This window comes from Crassostrea angulata, chromosome 4, assembly GCF_025612915.1.
Source record: "Crassostrea angulata isolate pt1a10 chromosome 4, ASM2561291v2, whole genome shotgun sequence".
Lineage (NCBI taxonomy): Eukaryota > Metazoa > Mollusca > Bivalvia > Ostreida > Ostreidae > Magallana > Magallana angulata.
Genome location: NC_069114.1, coordinates 11,732,504 through 11,758,835, shown reverse-complemented (window position 1 = coordinate 11,758,835; position 26,332 = coordinate 11,732,504). Strand labels below are relative to the sequence as shown.

At 32.1% G+C, this 26,332-nt stretch overlaps 2 protein-coding genes across 4 annotated transcripts; both read right to left on the bottom strand.

The window, feature by feature from the left end:
* Nucleotides 1-1,040: 1,040 nt before the first annotated feature.
* LOC128182463 (uncharacterized) lies at nt 1,041-8,725 on the bottom strand. 3 transcript variants are annotated; one of them, XM_052851095.1, is made up of 4 exons: nt 8,602-8,725; nt 7,227-7,351; nt 6,918-6,987; nt 1,041-3,557 (listed from the first exon to the last, which is right to left on the bottom strand). In XM_052851095.1, the coding sequence occupies exon 4, from the start codon at nt 2,963-2,965 to the stop codon at nt 1,451-1,453; it is 1,515 nt and encodes a 504-aa protein (XP_052707055.1). In that variant the 5' UTR covers nt 2,966-3,557; nt 6,918-6,987; nt 7,227-7,351; nt 8,602-8,725; the 3' UTR covers nt 1,041-1,450. The 3 variants fall into 3 exon arrangements, with proteins under 3 accessions (XP_052707055.1, XP_052707057.1, XP_052707056.1); XM_052851097.1 differs by lacking the exon at nt 6,918-6,987; XM_052851096.1 differs by lacking the exon at nt 8,602-8,725 and having other exon boundaries at nt 7,227-7,447.
* Nucleotides 8,726-14,029: 5,304 nt separating this feature from the next.
* On the bottom strand, nt 14,030-18,849 carry LOC128182456 (E3 ubiquitin-protein ligase TRIM71-like). Its single transcript, XM_052851085.1, has 2 exons — nt 18,742-18,849; nt 14,030-18,553 (listed from the first exon to the last, which is right to left on the bottom strand). Exon 2 carries the CDS (start codon nt 18,529-18,531, stop codon nt 16,864-16,866), a length of 1,668 nt encoding a protein of 555 aa, XP_052707045.1. The 5' UTR covers nt 18,532-18,553; nt 18,742-18,849; the 3' UTR covers nt 14,030-16,863.
* Nucleotides 18,850-26,332: the final 7,483 nt, after the last annotated feature.

Genomic DNA, 26,332 nt, shown 5'->3' with positions numbered 1-26,332 from the left:
TATTATACTATTACCAAAAAAACCCACGCATATGATTATCGACATATTGATAATAGTAGGAATACACCATGTTATACATGTTCATGTAATTAACTTCGCGTGGTAAACGTCACCTGTATTTGTTACATATGCAACAAAGAAAGAAATAATTTATGTAATTTACAGTACAAACTATTGTCTAATGAAAATAGAAATACTGAAATTCGTAATTGGCACATACCACAAATGCTGTTAAGTGATAGATCAATACATATGCGCAGATCTAAAGGGAAATCGGGCCCGAACCCCGCCCCCTTCTTTAAAATATCTATTTATCTATTTATTTATTGTTGAAAATTTGAATTTTTTATTTACGGTTTGCCCTGTTGCGTTGTTCAAAAACGTCATCAAGTATTTGGTAAGTTTACTAGCATCTTTGCAAGACTAGCTAGTTAGTCAGCTAGTCAAAGATCGCCTAAATTTGTTTACCTTGCAAAACAACGATAACATTTATGAAATGACCTCATTTTATTTATTGCATAATATATACGTGACCTGTAGAGTGAACATCTGTAGTCAGGTGGCAATAGCTGTGCAGAGGAAGGTTTTAATTTGTAAATACCGCTTGCGTCAATATATCATTATTTCTCTAGGAGGGTTGTTAATTTTCCTGGCTAGTCAAATTTAATCTGTTGATGCCTTTGTTTCAAATAAGAAATATCTTGCGCTTGTACTGTATGCGTTGGTGCGAAATATCTCCATCGATTTTTGCATTACGTGCATCAAGATCTTAAGCTATGTGCAATGGTGTTGAAATCTTTTGTACAAACAAAAATTATACAAAACAGATTAATCATGCACGGAGAAAACTGTATCGTATTATATATCAATCCATAGGTCTGCAAAATTATGGGGATAAATTCCCCTATCCAATATGAGGGATTTTGAAATTCATTTTTTTTTAAATTTGATTCTTCAGATAATCTTTTATAATTCTAATCTTGCGGGTTTTGAGATATAAACGGGAAAATATCATACCTGTATATAAGACAACAAGGAAATCGAGAGAAAATAGTTTTAATTTTCAAAATTCACATTACAGTTACATACAATATATTTTACATGTACTAGGTTACGCTGTACAAGATATTAACATATGAATCACAACGTCGCTTCTTTCTCGATAATGTACTCTTATTGACCTATATCCTATATAACCCAAGGCTTACTGAACAATGTTTTAATCACACACGTTTAATTGAATGCTGAAAATGAATTACATAAAACTTCTGCCAAAAGTGGAGTGAGCATTTCGATTTTCAGAATGCATAATTTCGATTTACGCTGGGGTTTTTTTAAACATTTTTCATTATTGTTCACCTTAGATATAGATCTATGGTTGAATCAAGTACTTATCAAATGATATCAAGATATGATCTATTATGTATACGTATGACAAATGAGGAACGTTTTATTGACCAATGTACTCCACTATCCAGATTTTGCTGGACAGTGTCCCCACCCAAAGGCTCTGGTTCTCATCCACATCGAGGCCCCAGGGTGAGTACAGACCGTCCTCCACCGTGAGTATATACTGAAGAAAGACGCCATCTTGGTCCACTAGGTGGATGCGGAAGTGGCTATTGTCACCTATCAGAATATTTCCAAAGGAATCATGGGTAACGTAAAATGGCGAAAAGGTGTCCCCTTTCAACCCTCTGTAAGTGAAACGGAGGTTTCCTTCTTTATCAACAACTATGACACTATTTTCGGCTGAGTCTGCCACACAAATATCACCGTTAAGTGGACTTTCGGAAACTTTCGTCGGACTTCGATACAAATGGTGTCCGTTAGCATCGAACTGAATTTTTTGCAAGATCTTGCCAGAGGCATCCAAACGTAGAATTTTCCCCTCGTTTCGTTTTGCTAAACACGCAAGAATCTCGTTCTTTCTCGTTCTGCTGATTCCTTGACAGTAGAATGGCGCAGCGTTGTAAAACTCCGTCATTTCACCATCTTGTATACTTTTGATTGTTTGTCCATTTGAAAGGAGCAAAGCATTTCCCAAAATAGCTAGATTGTAGGGATAGAAATCTAAAAACACCTCATTGAAAACGTCGCCCTTGGAATTCACCAGTCGAACCGACTGCGCTCCTGTGCCAACCCATGCGTGACCATTCGGTAATGTTCGAATGCAATATGCCGCATCGTTGTTTGTGAGTGATAAAGTCGTCACGTGACCTATAATCACTTTGACGTGATTATGTAAGTCCTGATTTTCAAGTGTTTTTTTAGTTTCAATAAGAGCACTTGAACTGTCTTGCTGAAGGTATCCGTACAATTTTTCAATAGCATTTCTATTTATAGAATCACTCGTCACAAAGGTCGGAGGGCGAATGGGCTTAAACGGATTTTGAATCTTGACACTCGACAGTTTAAAGATTAGTTCTTGTGCAGATTTTACAAAAAGCTTGTCGTTTTCTTCTCGCATTGCCGAATCACACTCAAAAAGTAATGAAGAAATTTGTTTGAGTTCCTCTTTTGTTGCAAGAACAGAGGAATCTAAAGACTTGATGTCAGAGTCCTCTCGATCTCGCAATTCGTGCAAGATTCCTTCACATGTCAAATCTAGCTGGGATTTTAGGAGCTTCGTTCTTTCCGTGATCTCCAACCGAAGATAGGCGCCATGTTTAAGGTACTCTTCTCTGTTCATGTGAATCTCTTGAGACGCTCTTGTCTTTGCCGGGATGATAATCTTTTTAACATAATCCATTCGTTGCGCAAGCTGAATTCTCAGTTCCTCGGCGACTTTCATCACGTCTGCTTGCTCGTGGTTTATGTGTTGCTCTGTCCAGCACAGGTCACAAGCAAGAACTTTGCAGCTGTTGCAGAACCTGGTGAAATGTTGCTCTGTATGTTGCAAACATTTGATCCCAATGTTTTCGCGCTCCGTATGCAGGTTTACGTAACTCGGGCTGTCACACATAGTTTTCTATATACTTGTTTATACAACGAAATGCTATAACAAAGTTGCGAAAACGTTTGTATCCACGGGATCAGATCTAGGGTCGTAGAGATGGTACCGACACAATATATATATCCCTGATAGGCTTATTTTAATACTCGAAATAAACGAGCCACGTTGCTTCCGTAATGAAAATGCGATACAAGTACTAATTTGCCGGAAACCAGGAAATGGAAAACAAAAAATGCGGTGATGGTAAACTAATCGTCCTTTTGTTGAAACGAGTCGCGGACTGTCTCCCTTTGTGGGTTGATGTCGCAGTATGTCTGAGTGTTATCTCGACTGATTACGTAGATCAACAAACGGACAAAGTCTAACACTGATAGTCATCTTAAGAAATGCTACTCGTCTTGTTTACACTCCGTAGTCGGTCATTTCGTTCGAAAGTTGCAGCAAACAGTGGACGGATCCGTCATATAAAGAAAAAAATCCTATTGTCCTCTGTTTTAAAAATGATGCATTCGAAGAAAAAGACAGCTGCTTTGCCGTTTGTTCTCTCTTTTCTTTCTTCAGTCTTCAAATCAATACGTTTCCTCAAGAGATGATCTGAAAACTTAGAAATTAAAATCTCGTTTTATCTTATTATCTTCCACTGTGGGAACAGCAATTTTCTACATCTTTGAGTAACGTTAGCAACTAATGACAGTTCTCCTGTATTTCCTTAGTAATTACATTAATTACTCATCAACAGATTCAAACTACACACATTTACACGGCGGAAAGAGCTGATATACGAATCTATATTCACCGACAAGCATTTTGTCTGCTTCTACGAGAATGGATTATAGTGCAACGTGGATAAAATTGAATAATATGATTATGACATCTGAAAAGGTCATATCCGATACACGGATTTTAGGAGAGACTTTTAGCTCGAACGCACCGTAGGTAAATTGAACAGCTAAAACCTTTCCGCTGGGAGCGATGGCTTTTTCATTTAAATACGCAGAGTTTTATCGTCAATTTCTCGGCTGGATACGGGAATTCAGTTCCCATAACTCTGTATTGATCCCCCGCCTCTAAGTCCAAGTAATCTATTCCTCCAATACAAAACGAAATCGTGTTTGAAATTGCCATTGAAAAGAATTTTATTAACACAGTTAAATCTCTCTATACACATTCACTCGAATGAAGCTACGGGTATCTATGAACATTTTGAAATAAAAATGTAATTTTGATGTCATTGTAAACTTAGCAGGATTTTCTTTTTTGAAGTTGTGACTTTAATTTCATGAGAAGAAATTTGTTCGACTGAAGGTATCCATTAAATGCAACAAAATACCAAAACCTTATATATATTTTAATTTAAAAGCCACAGACATATTTTTCTACAAGAATGAACAGTTTATTTAATATAAAATCAGGTGTCCTCCAATATTAGTTAATTACATGTATATTGTGCACATAATGATTCAAAGAATATGTACTCTTTTGTGTTTTTATTATAAAAACACGTTTATTTAGCTTTTGGGTAAAACGTTCAGGGCATCGCCGTCACATAGGTTTTGTATGGGAATGGGGGGGGGGGGGGGGCTGACTTTGCCTTAATATAATCATTTGCCAAATTATTAATATTCAGCGTCGCCTTTACGTATTGATTACTATGATTACAAAACTATGGCAGAAATATATATATATATATATATATATATATATATATATATATATATATATATATATATATATATATATATATATATATATATATATATATATATATATATATATATAAAGCACTGAATAGAATCAACAACACTAGGCATCTTTAAGGTGTCGGATCTAATATATAGATACTAAGCCAGTAAACTGAATATATAAAGCACTAAAAATGGCTAACGACACGAACAATAGAAATTGTCACTAAAAATGGCTAACGACACGAACAATAGAAATTGTTCGTGTCGTTAGCCATTTTTAGTGCTTTATATATATATATATATATATATATATATATATATATATATATATATATATATATATATATATATATATTTAAAAAACAGCCAAGAATACCATTAAAAATTAATATGCACAATGCGAAGCCTGTTATAAAGAACAGTGTCAAAATTTGTTCACATTTTTTTAAGATGGCCTACAATATATAAATAACCCATGGAAACTGAGAGGAGATAGATAAGTATCAGCATCTGTACAGTGATTGATGTCGGGAGCGACAAAATAGTCGCCAGCCCTCAGGGAAGATTGGCGTTAAATTATGAGTGGATTTTTTTTCTGCGCAACAATTTTTTTGCCCGCAATAAATACTCGGTATCTGGCATATTTAAGCGAGTTTACGTGTATAATTTACTATGTCACGCAGATTTATTTCTTTACTGCTACGGTTAAGCAGCGGCTGTCAGTGGCGTAGCTACCATGTATGCTTATATGCCTGAGCATGCACATTATTTGGGAAAAAAAAGAAATTCAGTAAAAAAAAAATAAATAAAGAAAAAAAAATAAAAAAAGAATTTAAGTATAAAGGTCCATACTTAGTTATTCCATCAACCCGTTTCCGTCACCCGGTCCTACTTAATTTATCCGGAATCAATGCTAAACAAAGACGTCTTGAGTACCAAATATAGACACGCAATATGGTCTTACATTACCATATTAAAGAAACAGTACACAATGCATGTACCTAATAAGGCAAAGATTTATTTTATATTTCACCTTAGTTTGACACATCATTTTAAATTCCCCCAATAGAATATCACAGCTTTATTGAGATATTCATTACCATAAACTAGATAAAAATGAACTTAAGAATAAAAGCTTTGAGTGTGTCAAAAACAAGCGTCAAATGTTTTTTCTTCTTTTTAGCTTTTAAGTTTAGTGATTTTATTTTATGCCTAAACTATAACCAAAAAAATTTTTACTGCCTAAAATAGGTTTAAATAGCGAGCCTTCCGTTAAAAATCGTCAGAATCTATGAGCTTCCGGAGTCTTCGCACCCTGGGCCCCCACCAGGCTTCACCATGGACCCACTGGGGGCCTCATGGCGGCCCCCACACCCCCTGTTTAGCTACGCCACTGGCTGTCTGCTTAGAAATTAATTATTAATCGATCTCTTTCTTTTTATTCTCACAATTTCAATAATACGCATTCACATTAGTTACACGTATCACCATTGCCGTAGACTGCCCCAGTCTAAAACTCTCCAATATCATTACATTTTCTCACGTTAGTCAGTGGATGTCATTTGCTTTGTCCCTTTCGCCATGTGGGTCGATGATTCTAATAAATTCAAATCCTCGTAAAGTACGATGAACAGGACAGAAAGACTCAGTAATATTGGACAGGGGTGATTGTGTTTCATTGTCAAACTTATTTACAATAAGAGTTTTTGCTTGAATTACTCTCGCCCTAGTATGAATTTATATAAAAAAAACAATGAATCTTTAAGATATTAACATGTTTTATAAACAGATTTTAACTCATAAGAAACGTAAATGCATTCCATATATATATCGTTGTAATAACTGGCATTGGTCCTATTGATATACTTTACAAGGATTTAAAATATTTATAATAAATGATCCAGTTGAGGAAAGGGACGAACCAAATTACATACAAGTAATGTTCCTTATTATTTTAAAAAGAATTACTCAATAATGCACTTGAATATATTTGTGCTCATCAAGTTTCAAGTTTCTTAGTAGAAGTACAAAGATTGGGCCCATTTTATTTCAATTCATAAACATTTCCGAATAAAAAAGATAAATTTCATATCAATGTTATTAAATAAATTGATAAAAAAAAAGTAATTTCAAAATGTATATGATTTCCACACAAAGAGGTTTTTATATAACACCATTTTTTTTTTTTCATTATCTGATAGATCAATAATCACCGGTTGTGCCCTAATCTTGATTTCTAAAAATAATATAAGTGCAGCACTAAACTCAAAACATACCATGATAATTTTAGGTCACTTAGGCCTTGTTCATTCATTGTCTGTTGGAAAACGTGGTAGTACTCTATATCTTTCTCATAAAAATAGAATTCATTCAGATCAAAAGATCACATTAAATTAATGAATACTAATCTCTGTAGTAATATTTCTGCATAACATATTTATTAAATTATTAATCTAAGTGCAAATAAGAACTCAAAATAATGGATTTTGCGGAAAAATAAACTAATGTAATCGAAGTGTTTTCTATAATGGTTTGTAATTTTACTTCTTTTTTGATCTGGTTAAAAATTGATTGATCAAGCCTACCTGATCTGGAATATTTCTTATTAGGAGTAGGTCTTTTCCCAAGAGCACTGTCGGTTCCCATGAGCATTCCTGAACACTTTCCATTTATCTTTCGTCGATATTATTTACTCTTTGATAAATGTGCACTGGACATGAAAACATGCCTTTTAAGAATCTTAACATCTATCTTGTACAATAGATTTGTATAAGTCTTCATTTGTCAATGTAATGCTTACTAAACGAGTCTATGATGACAAATCGTTTTTGTTACACATACTAAAGACCCAGGTTGGTCACCTTCAAATTGTTAAATATAAAAAGGGGGACCTTTAACGAAGGAAATTCAAAAGCAAATATGGTTTCTTTATGTTTGTTAACTTATCGTTTTGGATGATTAGATTTCACAAGATGTCATAACTGTTGACAGTTGACACGTGCATTTTTTATCTTGCACTAAATAGTAAGGTATTTTACAAAAGAAATAGACACATATGTATGAGAGGGACAAATGCAAAACAATAAAATCTATTTTACAAACACCAAGTATGAAATACTTAAGAAATTTGGAATTATGAACTGATAATATCAAAGACATTATGTTACGAGGGAAAATAAGATATATAACAATAATGGGTACTGATCTGCGATTGAAAAAATAAAGCAGTAAAATGATGATTACCAAATAAAGTGTCAGTCTACTACAGTCTACCCCCTCCTCCTACATTAGCGAACCAAAAGATGTGCCCAAAACCCGTTACGCCAATATTTTTGTCTAACGTGTATTTAAGAACCAATTATAATTAACATATCTTTGAAGTAGGTCAACATAATGAAAAGAGTAATCTTGTTTTAACTGTTCGTAAAGTTCAGTCAATTTTGGTTTTTGCAAAAGGTCATATGTTTGTGGCTTAAGAGTTCTGAGTTCATTTCCAGGAATAGAGTGGTCAGTTTATATATATCTCCTGAGAAAATTAAAAAATATCGACTATTGTTATTATCAAGAAGACTCTTATAAATGATTTTTTTTAATTTCACAGATCGAGACTTATGAGTCTATTCCAGAACATCGCGTGTATAATACTTAACTTTATAATTCAATCATAAAATATACGTGTATCATTGATTATGCGTATCCCATAAGTATGATTAGTTTTACAACTTTAGGCCTCGTTCATAGCATGCTATAATCTATATCATACTTTTAAAAGTCAAAATTATTAATAGTAATTAATACTAACCTGTCTTGATCTATTCGTATATAAAATATTGTTTAAAAAAATGATATGATGTAAAATTGTGTTTAAATTGATAAATTATACGAAAAAAAATAATTTTTTATAATAGTTTGTTATTTTAAAAACGTCAAACTTGGGTTAAGTTGATTGACAAAGCTTACTTTTTCTTAACTTTTTCCCTTCCTTCTAGTAGCATTTTATCCATTTCACCAGTGCTCTGTCGGTTTACATGAAAATTCCCGAACAAATTCTATTTACCCGTCATCTATATTATATACCCTTTAACAAAAATGCACTGGACATAAAAACATGTCTGTTTGTAATCTTAACATTTGTCTTGTTATCGGTACTGTATAGGTCTTCATTTGTCAAACTAATGTTTATTCAATGTGTCTGTATTGACAAATTGTTTCTGTTAACACAAACTAAAGACCCAGGCTGGTCACTTTCAATTTCAAAAGGGGAAACTTTAACGGAGGGAATTCAAAAGTAAACATGTTTCCCTTGGGTTTGTTTACGTAAGAAACGTTAACTAACCGTTTTTGAGGATTGGTTTGTATAAGATAGCATTACAGTTGACAGTTGACACGGGTATCAGTAATCTTGTGTTTAATGTGTTTTGGATAATTTAGGTGTACTTAGGTGTTGATATGTAAATGATAGAGCATTATAAATGCAGTTTTTTTCCACAGGTCATATTGAAAAATATGTTTGCATTGTAGTTATTTGTATTTCATGTGAGTAGAGTGTGTTTTATGTGAAGGCTATGCAAGAGAGAATGTGCTTTAAAATATTTACATTCTTAATGATTTGAAGAAAAAACAAACATTTACATATAAATTTTTCAAAATGCATTGACCATACCAAAGACACATACTAATTTGGTATTTTATAATATCGACATAAAGGAATAAAAAAAAAAATAACATATAATGAAATCCAGTTTACAAAAAATAAGAAATTTGCGATATAAAATGATACATGTAAAATACACAAAATTGGGTTACGACTGAAAAATATATCAGTAATACGTTCTGATCAACAATCATATAGGCATATATGGTACAATCTAATAACAAGAGATTATACCAGATAAGATTCCGCCTACATCAGCAAAACAAAGAAATGTGAGCACCATTGTTAACGTGTCTCCAGTGTCTTGCTATTAACGTGAACTTCGCGCTCTACATCATTAGCACCCTATCAATTTAATCCCTTCTCCCTACAGAACACATTTATATCACAAAATATCACAAACGTAATTACAGTTTGTAATTATACACGCTATTGCATAATAGCAGTGGAAAAATGTTGTGGCATTCTTCTTTCATTTTCACAATACATACATGTAATCAGCTTCTTAGTTTCTAGAAGTGAAGTAGTAGGCCAATGTTAGTATATATATATGAAGGGCTATTTAAATTACTAATATCAGCTTTTGAAATAAAATAATAAACTGTATCACATATTCAGCTTATGATTTAGTAACATTACTTATTAAAAAAAAGGAATATCAACTGTCACAATAAGTGATATATAAATATATATCATACAAAAAGGTGATAACGGCTAGAATATTTCAATTCCAAGTTCTAATTAAACACATATCCCACTTTTATAATAAAAAGGTGATAGTACATATAATAATAAAGTGAATCTGATAAAATGGGTACCGGTGTTATATAGTGCCTTTTCCCCCTAGCCATCTTTCCCCCCAGAACAATGGCTATATAGTAGTTTTTCCCCACGGAAAGCTGACTATATAGTGGGCTTTCCCCCTTTATATAGCCAGATTACCCACACGGAAAACCTACTATATAGTAAATTTTCCCTCATTTTTAATTTTCGACCATGTTGATTTTCGGTTTCTCTTTTTATGAATGAAAGTTTATTGATTTATTTATCTAGTTATTTATTATATCATTAGTCAATGAAAAATGATTAAATGTTTTGAAGAATAATGAATTTACCCGCGTTCCTTTTTAAAAAAAAATTGTTCGTAAATTTAAAAAGAAAAGCAGAATTAAACGTAATTTTCAATCATCTTGATAAAGAAATAGATGAGTGATTGTGCATTTTTAAATGATGTTTTTACTTCTAAATGACCGTAAAAATATGCTCATGAATGTGGTCATCTATAGTTTTTGAGATATAGGGCCGTAAAAAAATACATATTCTTTATAATTGGATTTCAAACATCGGGCTGGAAACAACAAACTTAAGGCTCCTACCCGGCATTGGGGCTAAACTTTTCGGTGTCATCTACTAGTGGTATACCACTATCACTGTGAAAATATGGTTAAGTGGTCATTTCTAGAATTTGAGATTCGGGTCCCCACTTATAGAACACTATTCAATCATTATAATGGGGTTTTAAACATCGGGCCTTGAAACATCAAGGACCCCTACCCTGAGGGCTGAAATTTTCAAAGTCATCTTCAAGTGGTAAACCACTGCTACTATAAAAATATGGTGATATGGTCCTCTCTAGTTTATGAGACATTGAACCCTAAAGAATAGGCACTATAATTATTATAAAGGGGTTTTAAAAATCGGGCTCTGAAACATCGGAAACAAAATTTCTCTAAAACAGAGTTTTAGCCTAGATGAAATTTTCACAAACAAACAGACAGATAGGTTTATAAACAAATTCTTAAAACATTCTCGCTTAATACAATTTCAGCACACAGAATTATGCATATAAGTGTATAACTTGTAAAACCAAGTACTTTTTCAATAAATTACCCTAATTAAGTTATATGTGTAATTCCATTACACACATGTTCAATTTTCAGCATTGTCGATAAAAACAGTAAATCGGCAAAACGAAACTTAACCTGTTCAGATGAATGCATATATACATGTATGCAACCCGGGAGTGTAGAAACATTAATTTTAATCCTTACTGGATTTCCATAAATATTTTTTATAAAATCTGAACCAAAAACGTGAAGGAGAAACCCAACTACGGGGGAAAAGCTACTACATAGTGGCTTTTTACCCCGGGGGAAAGGCTACTATATAGTAGGTTTTCCGGGGGAAAAACTGCTATACAACACCGGTCTCTGTTCCAGCGATATCTGGTTATTCGAGTTTATCATCACAACTTACGCGAATAGCATGTCGAGAATCAATGCCGTTTACACCAATCATATACATGTATGGCGACACATATTCGCTAGCCAAGAGTTTTTAATCACTTTGCTCCCCATGAATGTTTTAGGGGGGGGGGGGGGGAATGGACCAAAAATCATTGCCTGGCGAAGATGATGTAAAGATATTTGATAACATTTCATCCCCGCGTACACAAGTTTATAGTACACTCTTTCACGCTATATTAAAAAGCACGTTGGGCCATGATTCCTATTAAGGTGTCTATATCTAGCTAACACATAGAATTTATGTATATTGGTTGTTTTCCGCATTTGAAAGAGTCGAGAAGAATTTTGTTGGCCAGTTAGCCGTGTTTAAATAATTGTTACGATTATACAGAACTTAGTAGCAGTTATCCGATTTATTTCTTTTAGACTACTTCCTAATTATTAAGCCATGTAGAATTGAAAATTATTAATTTAACCTTAGTCTTTGTGTTTTTGCCATAACGCATTGAAATGTCTTTTAGCTGGCTTACTTCATATATACATTTTATTTAAATATATACACATGTATTTTTTTTTTTACATGCAACCTTTTTAAATTGGAGTGTCAATTTAAATTATTTATTCAATTGGTTTAAGGGAAAAACAATTGATTTGCTGCCCTGGTTCGTTCTCAAAATAATTTCTATACCTGGGCAACATCGGGTTTGAAGAGAGTGGTACTTTGTTTGCACGTACATAGTTCAATTAACTCTTTACAAATTATCATATAATGCTTAATACGTTGAACCATATTTTTGTTCATTTTTGTTTATACTTTGTTCGATTTTTTCCTTCTCTTATTTTTTAAAATTGAAATAAAAAAACAAACTGCATTGTTGGATATAAGGAGGAGCGGGCATGCATGAAAATTCTAAACTGAAATGGATAATATATACAGGTACGTGGCCGTAATGCTGTTTGTTGCAGCTGACTGAAAAATAAACTCGTTTAACGTATTTATTTCAAATCAGTGAATGGGTATTTAGTGTATCTCTCTCTAAATTTGGTTCTTTTTGGTCAATTTTGAATGTAATTTGTACTACTCTTCCAAATAAGAATTTCAGGAAAAAGACTGTTTTGAAAACAATCTGGACGGGGGGTCCCATTAAACATATAGACGTAGAATACAATTATCTGTTCATTAATGTTTACAAATTAATGTTTAAGGTTTACAACCAATCTGTCGTGGTATAAAAAGAATGAAACTAAAACAGGCTAGGTTATGCATTATAATCTATTTGCATGCATATTTTAATCCAAAGTTGTCAGATTTAAAGTATCTGGTCCATGGTTAACTCCTTCCGGCTACACTTTCCGCCATAATGTCAATTAGTCAACCCGTTTCTTGGCATCCCGTTCTGAAAAGTTATTTCCATTAATACTAAAATAACATTAATTGTTCTATTTTATTTTTTGTATTAATAAAAGTCCGAATCAAGCTGCCTGCCCATGATGCATTATCGTTTTCCACTTTTCGATTAATGTGCGTTCTTGGTTACCCAGTTCTGGAAAGTTCTCAAGCGAATGTGTGTCAAAACTAAAATCGCCCACAAAAGAAACGAATTGACTCATTATATTTATTCAAAATTTGTCAACCCTTAACTTCTATGTATTCTTCAAATAGGCTCACAGTAAATATATTCACTCTTTACGTTATCATTCAATATTATTTTATTGCAAGTATATATTTTGATGCAAACTATCCCTTACTTGGATCCGCCTAAGCGTATCCACCAACTTACTCTCTTTTTTGCTATTTCGGGCTTGTTTATCTCAAATGAACGTAGTTATAGTAGTAATAACTTGTCAGTTAAAATTCACTTATTTTTTACCGACATCATCACGCATGTGTTGAAATACCAAAGGTGTAAACAAGTACTCTGGTACTAATATTTCGTAGTTTATTTGCAAAATGCCTAAAGTAAGTATAGATTTGCACATATTTTTACTTGTCATTCCTTAATAGAAATGATTTCATCATTTATGAAATATCATGACAGTCAACAATTGCCTTGTGTACATTTTTGATTTGGGTTCATAGATATTAATCTTCTTTAATAAGGGTTTTGTTTGATTTTTCTCTTGTTCTGGGCGTAAATTTCAACTATTTATTACATGGTCAGTACTGTTTAAGACTACGAACAATGCTTAAACTCGAATGTGTTAGTATTAGTAATCTTTCAACTTGAAACCTATTCTTAGTATATTTTGCATAATATCCTTGGTTTCATTAATTTTTGGGACTGTTCTCAAATACTGGGTAGAATCCATCGTAAAGAAAATTGTGCCACAAGTACAACTTGATGGGTTTTTTTTTATCAATTCAAAATTCAAAAAGCTGCAATATCTGTTTTACTAATTATTGTTTAAATATATTAGATTTACTATTAAATTTATAGTCATCCTTTATATTACAGTAGTCTTTCTAGTGATATAGACCTGACACATGTTGGTTCAATGGTATGGTTTATTCAATATAGGTATGAATTAAATATCACCCTATAGATATACAGACATATTACTAAGTTACATTATTGATATAAGATTTCAGGTATAATCGATCAGTTTCAATTTAATTAAGGTGGTATGAGATATCTGTCGATAGTTAAACATTATTATTAAACTACTTTAATTGATTTAGAATTTTCAAATTTCACAATATTTCACCAATAAAACACGTTTTAAAAAGTTTTGTAAAGGTAAAAATTTTATCAAGTCACCAGATGGATTCTAACTCATGACGTACAGATCAGTAGTTAACCCGCTAGCCCACTGCGCTGTAAGATAACAGTACTGTGAAAGAAACAAATGATATAATTATTCTTTAATTTTTTTGTTTATTACAATAAACAATACGTCACAACATGGAGGTGTCTCATACCACCTTAAACTTTCATGTAATCTTCAATTATGTATACTATCCTAGAGTTATTCCCCATGTCATAGCATTTATTTACCAAAATGTAAACATTTGATTTGAATATGTTTAAGACAAATGAGTAAAAAAAATTGATTTGAACGTGTTTTAGACAATTATACCTGTAATAAAACAGAATAGGACCTCTCTATGGCAATATAGTCGTTTATAAGTGTATTTCTGGAATAATAAAAAATAATATATTCACACTAACATCTTTCAAATTCTATATATTGAATTAATTTTGTTAAATATAAAAAACAAATAAGTTTTTCAGATGATTAATTTGTAACTTGTTAATTAAAAAGTAATTAAAGGTATTGAGTAACAATACCGATAAGATCAACCTAACATAAAGTAAAATGTCTAAGTCACTTTAAAGGGGCATGGTCACGATTTTGGTTAAAAAATATTATATCAACTTTAATGTTTTTAATGCTTCAGTAAGGCATTTTTAATGGGCAACCGAAATTTGAGTGTCATTTGTCGAGTTATAAGCGAGTTACAGAACTTACAATTCCTTGCCATGTAAACAAAGTTTTTGTTTACATTTTGAATGTTGAAGTGTAAATTCCAGTTTTAGACCTAAAATGAATGTGTTCATCGTTAGGAACTGTTTATTTATGCTTAAAATGAATAAGAGTATAGACAAATCATCTTGAAAAAGATTTTTACTGGTATATTGAACCTATGTAAACAAAAACAGGGCACGAGCCTTGTTTACATGACGAAGAATTGTGAACCCTGTATCTGGCTTAAAGCTCAATGCCGGGCACCCAAATTTCATTGATCATTAGAAATGCATTCATAAAGCATTGTAAATAATAAAAAAAGAAAAAGAAAATTTGACCAAAATCGTCACCATGCCCCTTTAAAACGTCAACAAGAATACATAAAAAACAATCCTTATTGGTTCTCTGAAATTGTATATAATAATACAAAAAATATAACAAGATTAACCACGTTAACTATTTACAAACTTAACTAAGGTTGCTGAAGGAAAGATCATGTCCTTCCTCTTTCTTAACTTGTATCACACTGATGTTGCACACACACAATCACACACACACACACACACACACACACACACACACACACACACACACACTAATATTTTACATATATCCGGAAACGTTTATAACAAAATGAAATCGCGTAGCTACTTCCATTCTTAAATCAGAATATAAATTATGTAAGTCTACTTAGTAAAAACTATAATCAAAACAATTTTAATTGTGGTAGAAAATCAAATGAGTTACGTTGTAACACATCTCTACCAGTCCTATTAAGTATTGTTGGACCTCTCTCCCTTTTGTGGTCTCGCTCTATTGCTGTTAAAGACTTCGTTAACCCTCTTATAATACGTACATTATCGTGGGTATTAAATGCAGAGCCATTCTGGTTGCATGTAATATTCATTATATGTTCTGTATCCTATTGTATTGTAAAAAATGAAATAGATAAAACATAGTCATGATCATATTTGTTATTCAAAATATACAAGCACAGTTAAATGAACTATATATATCAGATGTTTACTTGCCACATATATACATGTATATAAACCTACAGATTGTCCTCATAGATAAACTAACTAACACATCGTTCAAAATATAATTTAATTTTTATTTCCGAAAATGTCTTGGAAAAAAATATTTTCTTTAAACAATAAACGTGTATCGTGAGTGCACACTCAATATACAATTCTAGTTTTGCTTTTTAAAATATTTTCTAAGTACAAACGATCTGCTGACCCCAGTTTTGCCATGTATTATTTGTTTACTGTCCGTCTTGCCGAAATGTGTCGTTCAGAAGTTTGACGTCTATTTCTATCGGTCGAGTTTCTTTTTTCACTTATTGTCATCTTACTCTACTAAATATTTTCAATTTTGAAAATCTTCTAATTCACAAAATGCATTTCTAAGCGATTTTGTTAATTCTATATATTTCAAAGGCATCTTAGGGTTTGTTTTAAGGTCTTTACAGAATTTAACCAGTTGCTGCTGCGCTGCCTTAAACGCCGACGTCGTCAATTTGTTGTGTGTTAGCACTTCAACGTGCCACAAAAAGCCCTATAAAATCTTTAAAAGTTTTCTTATGGTCAAAACATTTTCTGGCAGAATAAAATAATAATTAACAAATTTAAATGCGTTTTTACGTAAATTTGCGGAGTTCTTTTTATTGAAAAGGTATGCTTTTCACTCATTTAATCTTACATGTAAACAATATTTACAAAATTTATAATTTGTTTGCAAGTTACTTGAACCCTTTGTTGCACAAGTTTCCTCACTTTGTGTCTTCGATTAACTGAATAACGCCGCTTGTCTACGCTAGTTTGGGGCAACCGTCGTATACATAGAGTTTGTCTACATGCTGTATTCTATTTTCTTTATTCTACCTGTTCTACACTCAGCCACAAACAGGTTGTCTCTTGAGTCTACGCATAAACCCCATGGATATCGTAAATCGCAATTGTCAATGTAGCGGAGGAACTGTCCGTCCTGATTCAGAATGTGGATATACTGGTTGTTGGAGTCGGCTATCAGGATCCGACCCTGGCTGTCTGTTGTGATGCCACGTGGATCAAATTGCTTCTTAGTAGTAGAAGGAGTACCAGTGTAGGAAAACCGAAGTTTCCCGGCTTTATTGACTATCACAACAGCCCGGGTCCCATTGTCAGATACACATACATCTAGATTACAGTTTTCACTGATGTATTTAATGACATCATATGAATAAAGAGGTTGTCCTTTGTCATTGTATTGAATAGTTTGCTTCTGTAATGAACCAGAGAAACGCACAACTTTTGCTTGTTTATTATCATCAGCGACTGTGACAATCAAAAGATCACCAGAGGAAGTACTACATACACCCAGAGGTCTCCATCCTTGTAGTCTGATCACTGTTTGTATTTGTGTATTCTTCACTACGTTCACAGTGCTATCAATGTAGTCAGTATAAACTAGATCCCCATTTTTTGTCACTGCTATGTCATCTGCTATCTTTCCTGACTCGGTCTGGAATAACTTCACTTGTTCCCCCTGATGGTTGTATAGTTTTATCATGCTGTTATTACCACACGTCCAAATCTCTGCATCATTGAAACAATTTACGCCGTATAATCTTGTATATTCTGTTTTTATATCTGTAATGACCCGGGGTACAACCATCAATGACCGGTCTGGGGGAGAGGACTCGGTTCCCTGGGCCAGTATGCTGTAGTCTTGTTCCACTGTTTTGCAAGATAGTTCTGACAGAGAACCAAACTGTTCAATTAACTGTTCTCTGTGAATTTCTTTAGGCATGAAGTTTGGGAACAACACTTTAAGTTTGGGAGGCAGTCTTCTGAATTCCGCATTCCTGGATTTGTACTCGGAGACAAGGTAGACATCTTTGGAGTTCATTAACTTCTTTAGTTCATCAATGCTCTGTGTGATTTCAGCAATGGTGCGTGTAATTTCATCTTCCTGTTTATTAAGGACATCTAGGTGTCTAGATTCCATTTTCTCCACATTAGATATCAGGTTTTTGATAATGATGTCTATTTCCATGTGCCAGATATTTCCTTGTTTGTGAAGAGAAGTTGCCAATTCGTTGGAGTTTTTATTTAGATCGGCTTTCTGAACTGGGATACTAGATATCATCTCTTTATATTTAGGATAAATAATTGTCTCTAATTCTTTCAAATCTCTCTGTAAGTCTTGCTTTTTGTTTTCAAATGTTTTTAAAATATCAATTTGTTTATGTCCTAAATGTTTTCCAGACGAAATACATTGTACACAAATGGGGATGTCACATTGTTCACAGTGGAGTTCACATTGTTTGGTAGGGTGTATTACACATTTAGGATAGTTCAAAGTATTTAAGTATTGTTTAAGTGACACCACCTTATGAACGTTAGAAGAATCAGATAAATGTTTCTCTACGCAGTCTTTACACAGATGTATATGACAAACTTCACAGCACATTGGGGCTATAGAAGTCTGACACAAGGTGCAGTATACAACATCTTGGAGACTGTGCCTAGGGTCCATGATCAGGGAAACATTGTTCTAACTTTAGAAAATTAATTAAAAAAGGGGGGAAATAAATGTATATAAACAATAAATAAATAATTCTGTAACATATAATTCATGGATTTTGTTTATTGAATTATTTAATATAAAGTATGAATATTTAATGTTTCAAGGGTATAATAAATACATTTTAAAATATCAAGTTGGTTTAATGGTAGGTTTACTTACTTAGTGTCCAACTATTGATGAATAACATCGCTTCACAATTCAACATGGCCGGTTCCACGTATTTATTGTTCCTTGTTAAATATAACACATGACTGATTTAAACTTACGGTGTTCCATTGAATGAATACAGTTACGTGTACCTGCAGTATGTAATATTTAAATCGTTCCGAATATACAGTAGGTCTGACATTTGTTGTTTTGGAAATACAGAACTGTACGTTATTTAATTATTCAATATTTCGCAATGTTAAGGTGATAGATGAATACTTTTTATGTATGATGTATATATTTATATAGAGTATACTTAAAGGATAACACTGTTTATTTGTTCCATACATCTTCATTTCTTTTTTTTCTACCCCAAATAACTCAGATTAATTACTTACTCAATGCAGTAATGCACAGTAACGATTCCCTATCTAGCCTACAATGTTATGTCCAAAGATAAAATCGTCCTAGTATGTTGCTTTTGTGCGTAAGAGTATGTGATAAACCAGAAAGCCAGTAGTCTACCGCAAAAAGAAGTAGTAGATTAAAACATGAAATGCATATTGGCTTAATGTAAACATTTACTCAGAATGAAAAAAAAATTCCACTGATGATAATGAAAAACCATCTATTGTGTGTTATAGACCTTTCATGGTAGTGTTATTTATCACTTTCAAAAAATAGGTCATGACCTACTTTTTGAGTTACTGGCCACTGAATATTTTTTGAAAATTCAAGAAAAATCCCATTTTATTTTCTTAATTCGGGGCATGCATAAATGTATGCGATATAATAATATGGTATAATTCATATGTATTAAAATGTATTCACAATTTGAAAGTTCATATTCCAGTATTCTATTCTTCCTGGAATCTAAGCGAGAAGGATTATTGGGGGATATTATATAAGTTATCCTCTGAAGTATAAACTAATGACCTTATTCTTCAACCTATCAACACCTGGTGAAGATTGCTATATACAATGTGGACCAGGAATGTAGTGTGGCAAGCATGTGGTGTTTTAAAAGAAAATAAATCATTTGCACGCATGATCTTAATTGTATAACTGCATGACACTAGTAATGAATACTAAATGTTCATATTGATCTTTATATAGGTGTTTACACAGCAGTTGATGGTACCTTTTTTGAAGCAGATAAATGCCCCAATGTCACAGAGACATGCTTTAAGTTGCATAAAAAGACCATTTACAAGAGGGTGCTTTTTTCGACAAGGTAGTTCTGTAACCGTCATGCATAATAATAGGTCTACTAAGAAGCAGCTCTACTTAGAGCAAGTTGAGAGAGCAGTTGGTATCTGGGTTCAAGGTCTTAAAATGCTGCCAACAATATGAAAGAAATATCAATTATCTTATAGGAATACATTAGTTTGGGGTTTTTTAAAACTCTATTATGTAGAATTTATTATTGATGACACCTTATTCTCATATGTTTTAATCATTCTTCAAATTAAACAATATGAAAGAAATATCAATTATCTTATTAGAATCCATTAATTTGGGTTTATTTTAAACTTTATTATGTAGCATTTACTATTGATACCATCTTGTTGATTTAAAAATTATTTTTACTTATAAATTAAAAACTCAAATTCAACCTGTAGGAAATAAATGTGAAAAGCTCTGTTTTGATCCTTTGTACACATATCCTTATTATAACTCAATTTGAACAAGATATGTTTGTGAAACACTTATGCCCCCCTCCCTTGGAAACATCGACAAAGAAATGAACGTAACCTGCTAATAACTGGGATTTTTCTAAGTCCAAGGGGTATAACTCTGTCGAAAATTGCTCGATTGCACCCAATATCAAACTTGATGTATATATTATCATGATAAACCTGTATACCAAATTTCCTTCCAATATGTTCATCCTCTGCGAAGAAAATGAGTGGAAACTGCAAATAACTGGAATTTTTTTACATCCAAGGGCCATAATTCTGTCGAAAATTGCTCGATCGTACCCAATATCAAACTTGACCTAGATAAACCTGTATACCAAATTTCATTTCAATATGTTCAACCTCTGCGAAGAAAATTAACGGAAACTGTTGGTGGACCGACCGACCGACCGACCGACCGACTGACCGACAGACAGCAGCAAAGCAATATGCCCTCCCTTCTTCAAAGGGGGGCATAAAAATATACTAGGATTAACAGAGAAATTGTGGCACATACACAAAACACTAAATAAAAGTTTCAAAATTATGTATAATTTCGTTTTAATGTTTAAGTATATATGTAATTAACGGGATTTCTAGTGTGTTCTCCCACGATCGTTTTTTTTGTTTGTTTGCGCCTGGTGCAACATTAGAATAAGTTTTCCCTCCTGATTACGTTATACGATGATAAGTAAGCATCAGCTATTATTTCTGTTTCTGACTTGTCCAATTTGGCTTTCGGGGCTTTTTCTCATTCATTTTAAGTATGCAGAAAATGTTCACTATCACAGACGATAAACAGAAATCAAAGTACTGAAGAACTGACAAGAGTTGATTTTGTCGATGTTTATTTATTTTAAAATCAATGATCTGTTATTTTGCATGACAAGTACATGTAGTTTCTAATTTGAATTACGAACACTTTTATAATATGAATTTTCGGACTTTTTCGACAAGAATGTCGAGAAACCCCCATATGAATCATGTTAAATAATATTTAAAGATAAAATGAATTCAATCAAACTAGAAACAAATAGAAATATTTCTCGATAATTGTATGGATCCAAGCAATATTGAACTCTAGTCTCGTTCAACGAAACGCTCGGCTGACACCGTAAATCTCCGACAAGGATTTACGGAGACAGCCGAGCGTCGAGTTGAACGAGACTATATTGAACTCTGGCGTAGGAATACATACGACTACAAAAAATATTTAAATTGTTCGTACCATTTAAAATCTGACTATTTTCAAGGTATTTATAAATAAGTTTCCTTAAAAAAAACAATGCTTAGGCATACATTACATCGAATTTATCAATTATTTTCAAGAACTAAGTCTTGTCAGCAGCAATGATTTGTGCTGAGGTCCAAACACTGTTTCACTTTCGGTTTGTCTGAGTAACTGCATAGGAGAATTGATTAAAATCAACTCCTAAAAACGATAAACAAAAAAAAAGTACTTGCATGTAACACTCATGTGTAGCTTCAATAAGTACGGTTTATTTACTTTTTTGTTTGGAAGAGTTTTATTGGTAAACTACGAACAAGTCTACGTGTAAATTCACGTTTAGTTGCTTAGTTAGGACCTTTAGTTAAACACAATCTACGCACATGTAAATTCGGACGTAAAGTGTACTTTTACGTCTAAGTCTTATACAAAATTTATGACCTTTAGTTAAACTTGACCAAGGTTCCAGCTGGTTATTGTACACAACACTATGACTACTCTATACAGGTCACCCATTATCATTTCAAATGACACTGTTATCGTGCATATGTGCACTGTAAACATGGATAAACATATACTTAAACTATATATCATAGTGTTTGAATTAAATAGTATTGTAGTTGTATATGACATTTTGCAACAATGCTAGTACTAAAGATACTTGCTCATCAAAATAATTCCAGAGAGAGAGAGAGAGAGAGAGAGAGAGAGAGAGAGAGAGAGAGAGAGAAAGAGAGAGAGAGAGAGAAGGGGATGTGCGGCATTCTTAGAATTAAAATGTAAACATTTCTTAAACTGGCTTGTTCTACCCCAAACTGGCGAATCTGTTGTCTAATGATGCAAAAGCAATAAATATGGGAGTCTGGCTGCGCAGTTCTTAGTGATTAAAAAGTCATTATTCTGCTCTTGTATGCGTAACTTGCATACAAAACAGCATGTAGAACCACATATTTTTTGCTTTTTTATCTTATCAGTATTGGCCGCACATATCCCTAAAGAAGTGTTGCATGTCAATTTTAAATAGTATGCTCCAAAATTCAAAAATCTAAGTTTGATCGAATTTAATCACAAAAACACGCAAACTTGATATTTATACACTGCATGCATATCATTTATAAACATGTGTAAAATAACAGTCTTAAGGAAGGAATCTTTTTGTTCTCAGACCTACTTCTTATTTTAAGAAGTTCATGAAATTTTCACACAATAAAACCAATTATATAACCAAATGATTCTTTCAGTTTGTTTAAATTTTTGCATCAAGGTCAAGTCAAGGTCACTACCTTTTTCCTCAACTTAAAGGATGATAAAAATAAATGTAGTTATCTGCAGTTATGTAGACATCTGTTTAAGATATGAAGATTCTTTTCTTCAACAAAATGATAGAATATGAGAATGTTTATCAGCTTATACTACTAAATTGGTTAAATATCTAAACTAAAAATCAGTTTGTGTTAGCCCACCTTTCCTCTATTTTTTTTTTTTTTTTTTTTTTTTTTTTTTTTTTTTTGTGTAGATATTTTGATTATTTTTCATTCTTCCAATATTAAGACATTTTGGGGTTTTACATATAATGAAGACCTGATATAAAGATATACATTGACAGAAACGCTTATATATTGACCGTTTGATAAGAGAAAAAAATCCTATCCTAGTGATTTTTCCCAACAAATCTATTTATAGAATAAGCGCTTAAAAAGCGACTAAAATTATAATTTGATATGCAAATCATATTTTAAAAACATATTCTAGAACCCAAGTATCATTTACATTAGTTGAAAAAAATCCAACATTAATGCACTTGTTTGAAAACTGCTAAATAGTCTCATAAATGTACAACAATTCTGATTTGCAAAAACATGATATTTTCCTATGCAAATTTTCCGCCAAAAATATAGTCCTTGTTAGATTCTAAAATTGTATTACTAATTCGATGCCAAGTGTTATGTGAAAAAGAAAGACAAAACTGATATTCTGATTTCCATTTATCTTGATTTAATGAACATTTAATCAAATTTACTTTTGACAAGTCAAAAACCAGAAAAGACTCCTTCCTTGATAAAATTTCAGAAAACTTAATCTAGTTCCGTAAACATTAAATCACTGGGAAATTGGACAAAATAGGAATTACAACAGTGGATAAATACATTCAAAGGTTTAAAAAATCAATCAAGTTATTCTTTATGTTATCTATATAAATGCATTTAGGTTATTACTTAAGATATTTTCTAGGATAATGCTCATAGACACTTACTGACTTTAGCTAATCATATTGTCATTTCATGTAAAAGATATGACTAGTAATATGGAAATAGGCGTTTGATGGCTGCCACGAATAGCCCTAGAGTAACATCTAGGATTATTCAAAAGGTTGTAATCAAAAACACAGAGAAAACAACTCGTTGATAGTTGTCAATTTATTTTGAGAATGTCTAATTTTTGCAATTCAAAAATTGTTTTTGTACCAACACGTAATTTTTTTAATTAATTTTTTCAGAAGAAATATTTCCTTTCCTTTCCATAGCTGTTTATTATTAACAGCATAACACATTTATATTAGACTTAAATTAATGTATTTCATGATAGATACGTAGTGATGTTTTATTCCTATAACTAACAGCTTCATATATTCATTCATTCCAGGTATAAAAAGTAAAAGAATCCAATGAAACTTTCCGTCTGATCGATATCATCAATATCAATATTTTTAAATAAAACCCTAGGCCAAGTTTCTTAATATTTGTAAAAATTATCCCACGATATTTATTTCTAGAAAGTATCTTATTTATTATGTGAGACTCTGGGGTAAGTGCACTGTAATCTTCATTAAAGGCAAGTAACTGTAAAGATAGAGGAAATCTAGGTCCGGAAATCACATTAAAAAATTCTTACCAATATTTTATCAGGTGACTGAATATATGTTAAGCAACTGGTGTTGTTTGTCCAAACATTGATGATTAAAATTGTATTTCACATTAATGTTGTTAAAACACTTACTTTCCTAATTAAATAAAACTAAATGAATTTAAGGACACGGAGGAGTATTAATTTTATATAACAGTGTTTTTTTCATTATCCTTGAATTTCAATAATCACTTATTTTACTCTATTGTTAAAATGATAAGAATTGAATGACGCTCGTATCTACATTTTAAGAACATACGAGGGTCAATCAAAAATACGAAGACAATGTGGATGTCTATCATATATTTTTCATGAAAGTCATACTTAACAGATTAATCTGTGCACCAACACTTATGTTATTGATATGCGAAGTTTTAGTCCATTTGATGAAACGGTATTTTTGTTACCCCTTTTTAAAAACAACATGTTTTGTCACCACGGCGCACGGGAACGTTCAAAACATGACGTCAAGATTAAACATGCACAGTTTATAGATATACCCTATCTTTATATCACGCTTAATCTCTTGTGCCTTTCTCCCTACAATTTAAAATTGCACTGAACCACTTAACATTTTATTTGCTAACATATGTTCGAGAATCATAAGTTAGTTCTTTAATGTTTTTTTATTTTCTAACCGCGTATCTCTTAGTTTACAGTAAGGATAACCCTGAACGTCGGTTGACGTTACCTATTTTTTGACCCAATATTTACAGATATTCTACTCTCTTTCGGACTGTTTTATGTTCAAAATACAATTACCACCACCCCCACAAAATTTATTACAGTTAAACACAAACTTGCAAATAATTGTTGATTTATTTTTTGCACCATTTAGCATTTTCACAGCTTGTGTCGGCTTTTTTCTAATTTAAATCCATTTTGTTTGTACCTCTCGATGCGCCGTGACGTCCGGCGACGTCGATGTTTTTAGTCAATTCTAAAGAGGCCTATCTGTCTTTAGTTACTAATATATCTTCGACAAAATAATATATCCCATCATTATTTGGAACAAAGAATACCAAGACAAAACTTAATTTGAGGTTTCAATATTATTTGGTTTGAAGCCCAATTTATAGAGATATTACTTTCAACATTATAAGGTTTATTGTTTACATAACAGACATTTTTATCGTGCGCCGTGACCTCATTTTTGCAGGATTAAATTCTAAATAATTCTTAGAAATAAAGGAATTTATTAACTTTTTTCCTGCAAATTGTTTGAAACTATTGCTAAATTATGTCTACCAAATTAAGTAATGATATGACGTTAAGTAATATAGCTATGACAAAAGTCTTCGTATTTTTTGATTGACCCTCGTACATGTACCATATCTTACTCATAAAAGATTAATTATATGAAATGTCAAAGTTAAGAAATAGACTTGATAAATACTGATCTTCGTATATATATATATATATATATATATATATATATATATATATATATATATATATATATATATATATATATATTACTGTATGAGATATAATTTGATTGAGGTCTTCAATGTATAATGAAGATATATTGAACAATTTTTTGAATCATTTTGAATTAGTTAAATATGTACATGTATTGCAAGATATAAATGAAAATGAAATAAACCAAATTCACATGTCATTTTGCATCCTAAACTTTTTTGAAGAAATTGATGAAAGAAAAAAATCTTAATTTTGTCAATATATCTGCGAAGTTTGATTAATTTCATATTTTAATAAAGAAAACATTATGCATATATTTTTACCAAGGAATCAGCATACATTTCAAGTTTTTTTTTCAAAATCTGGAGAA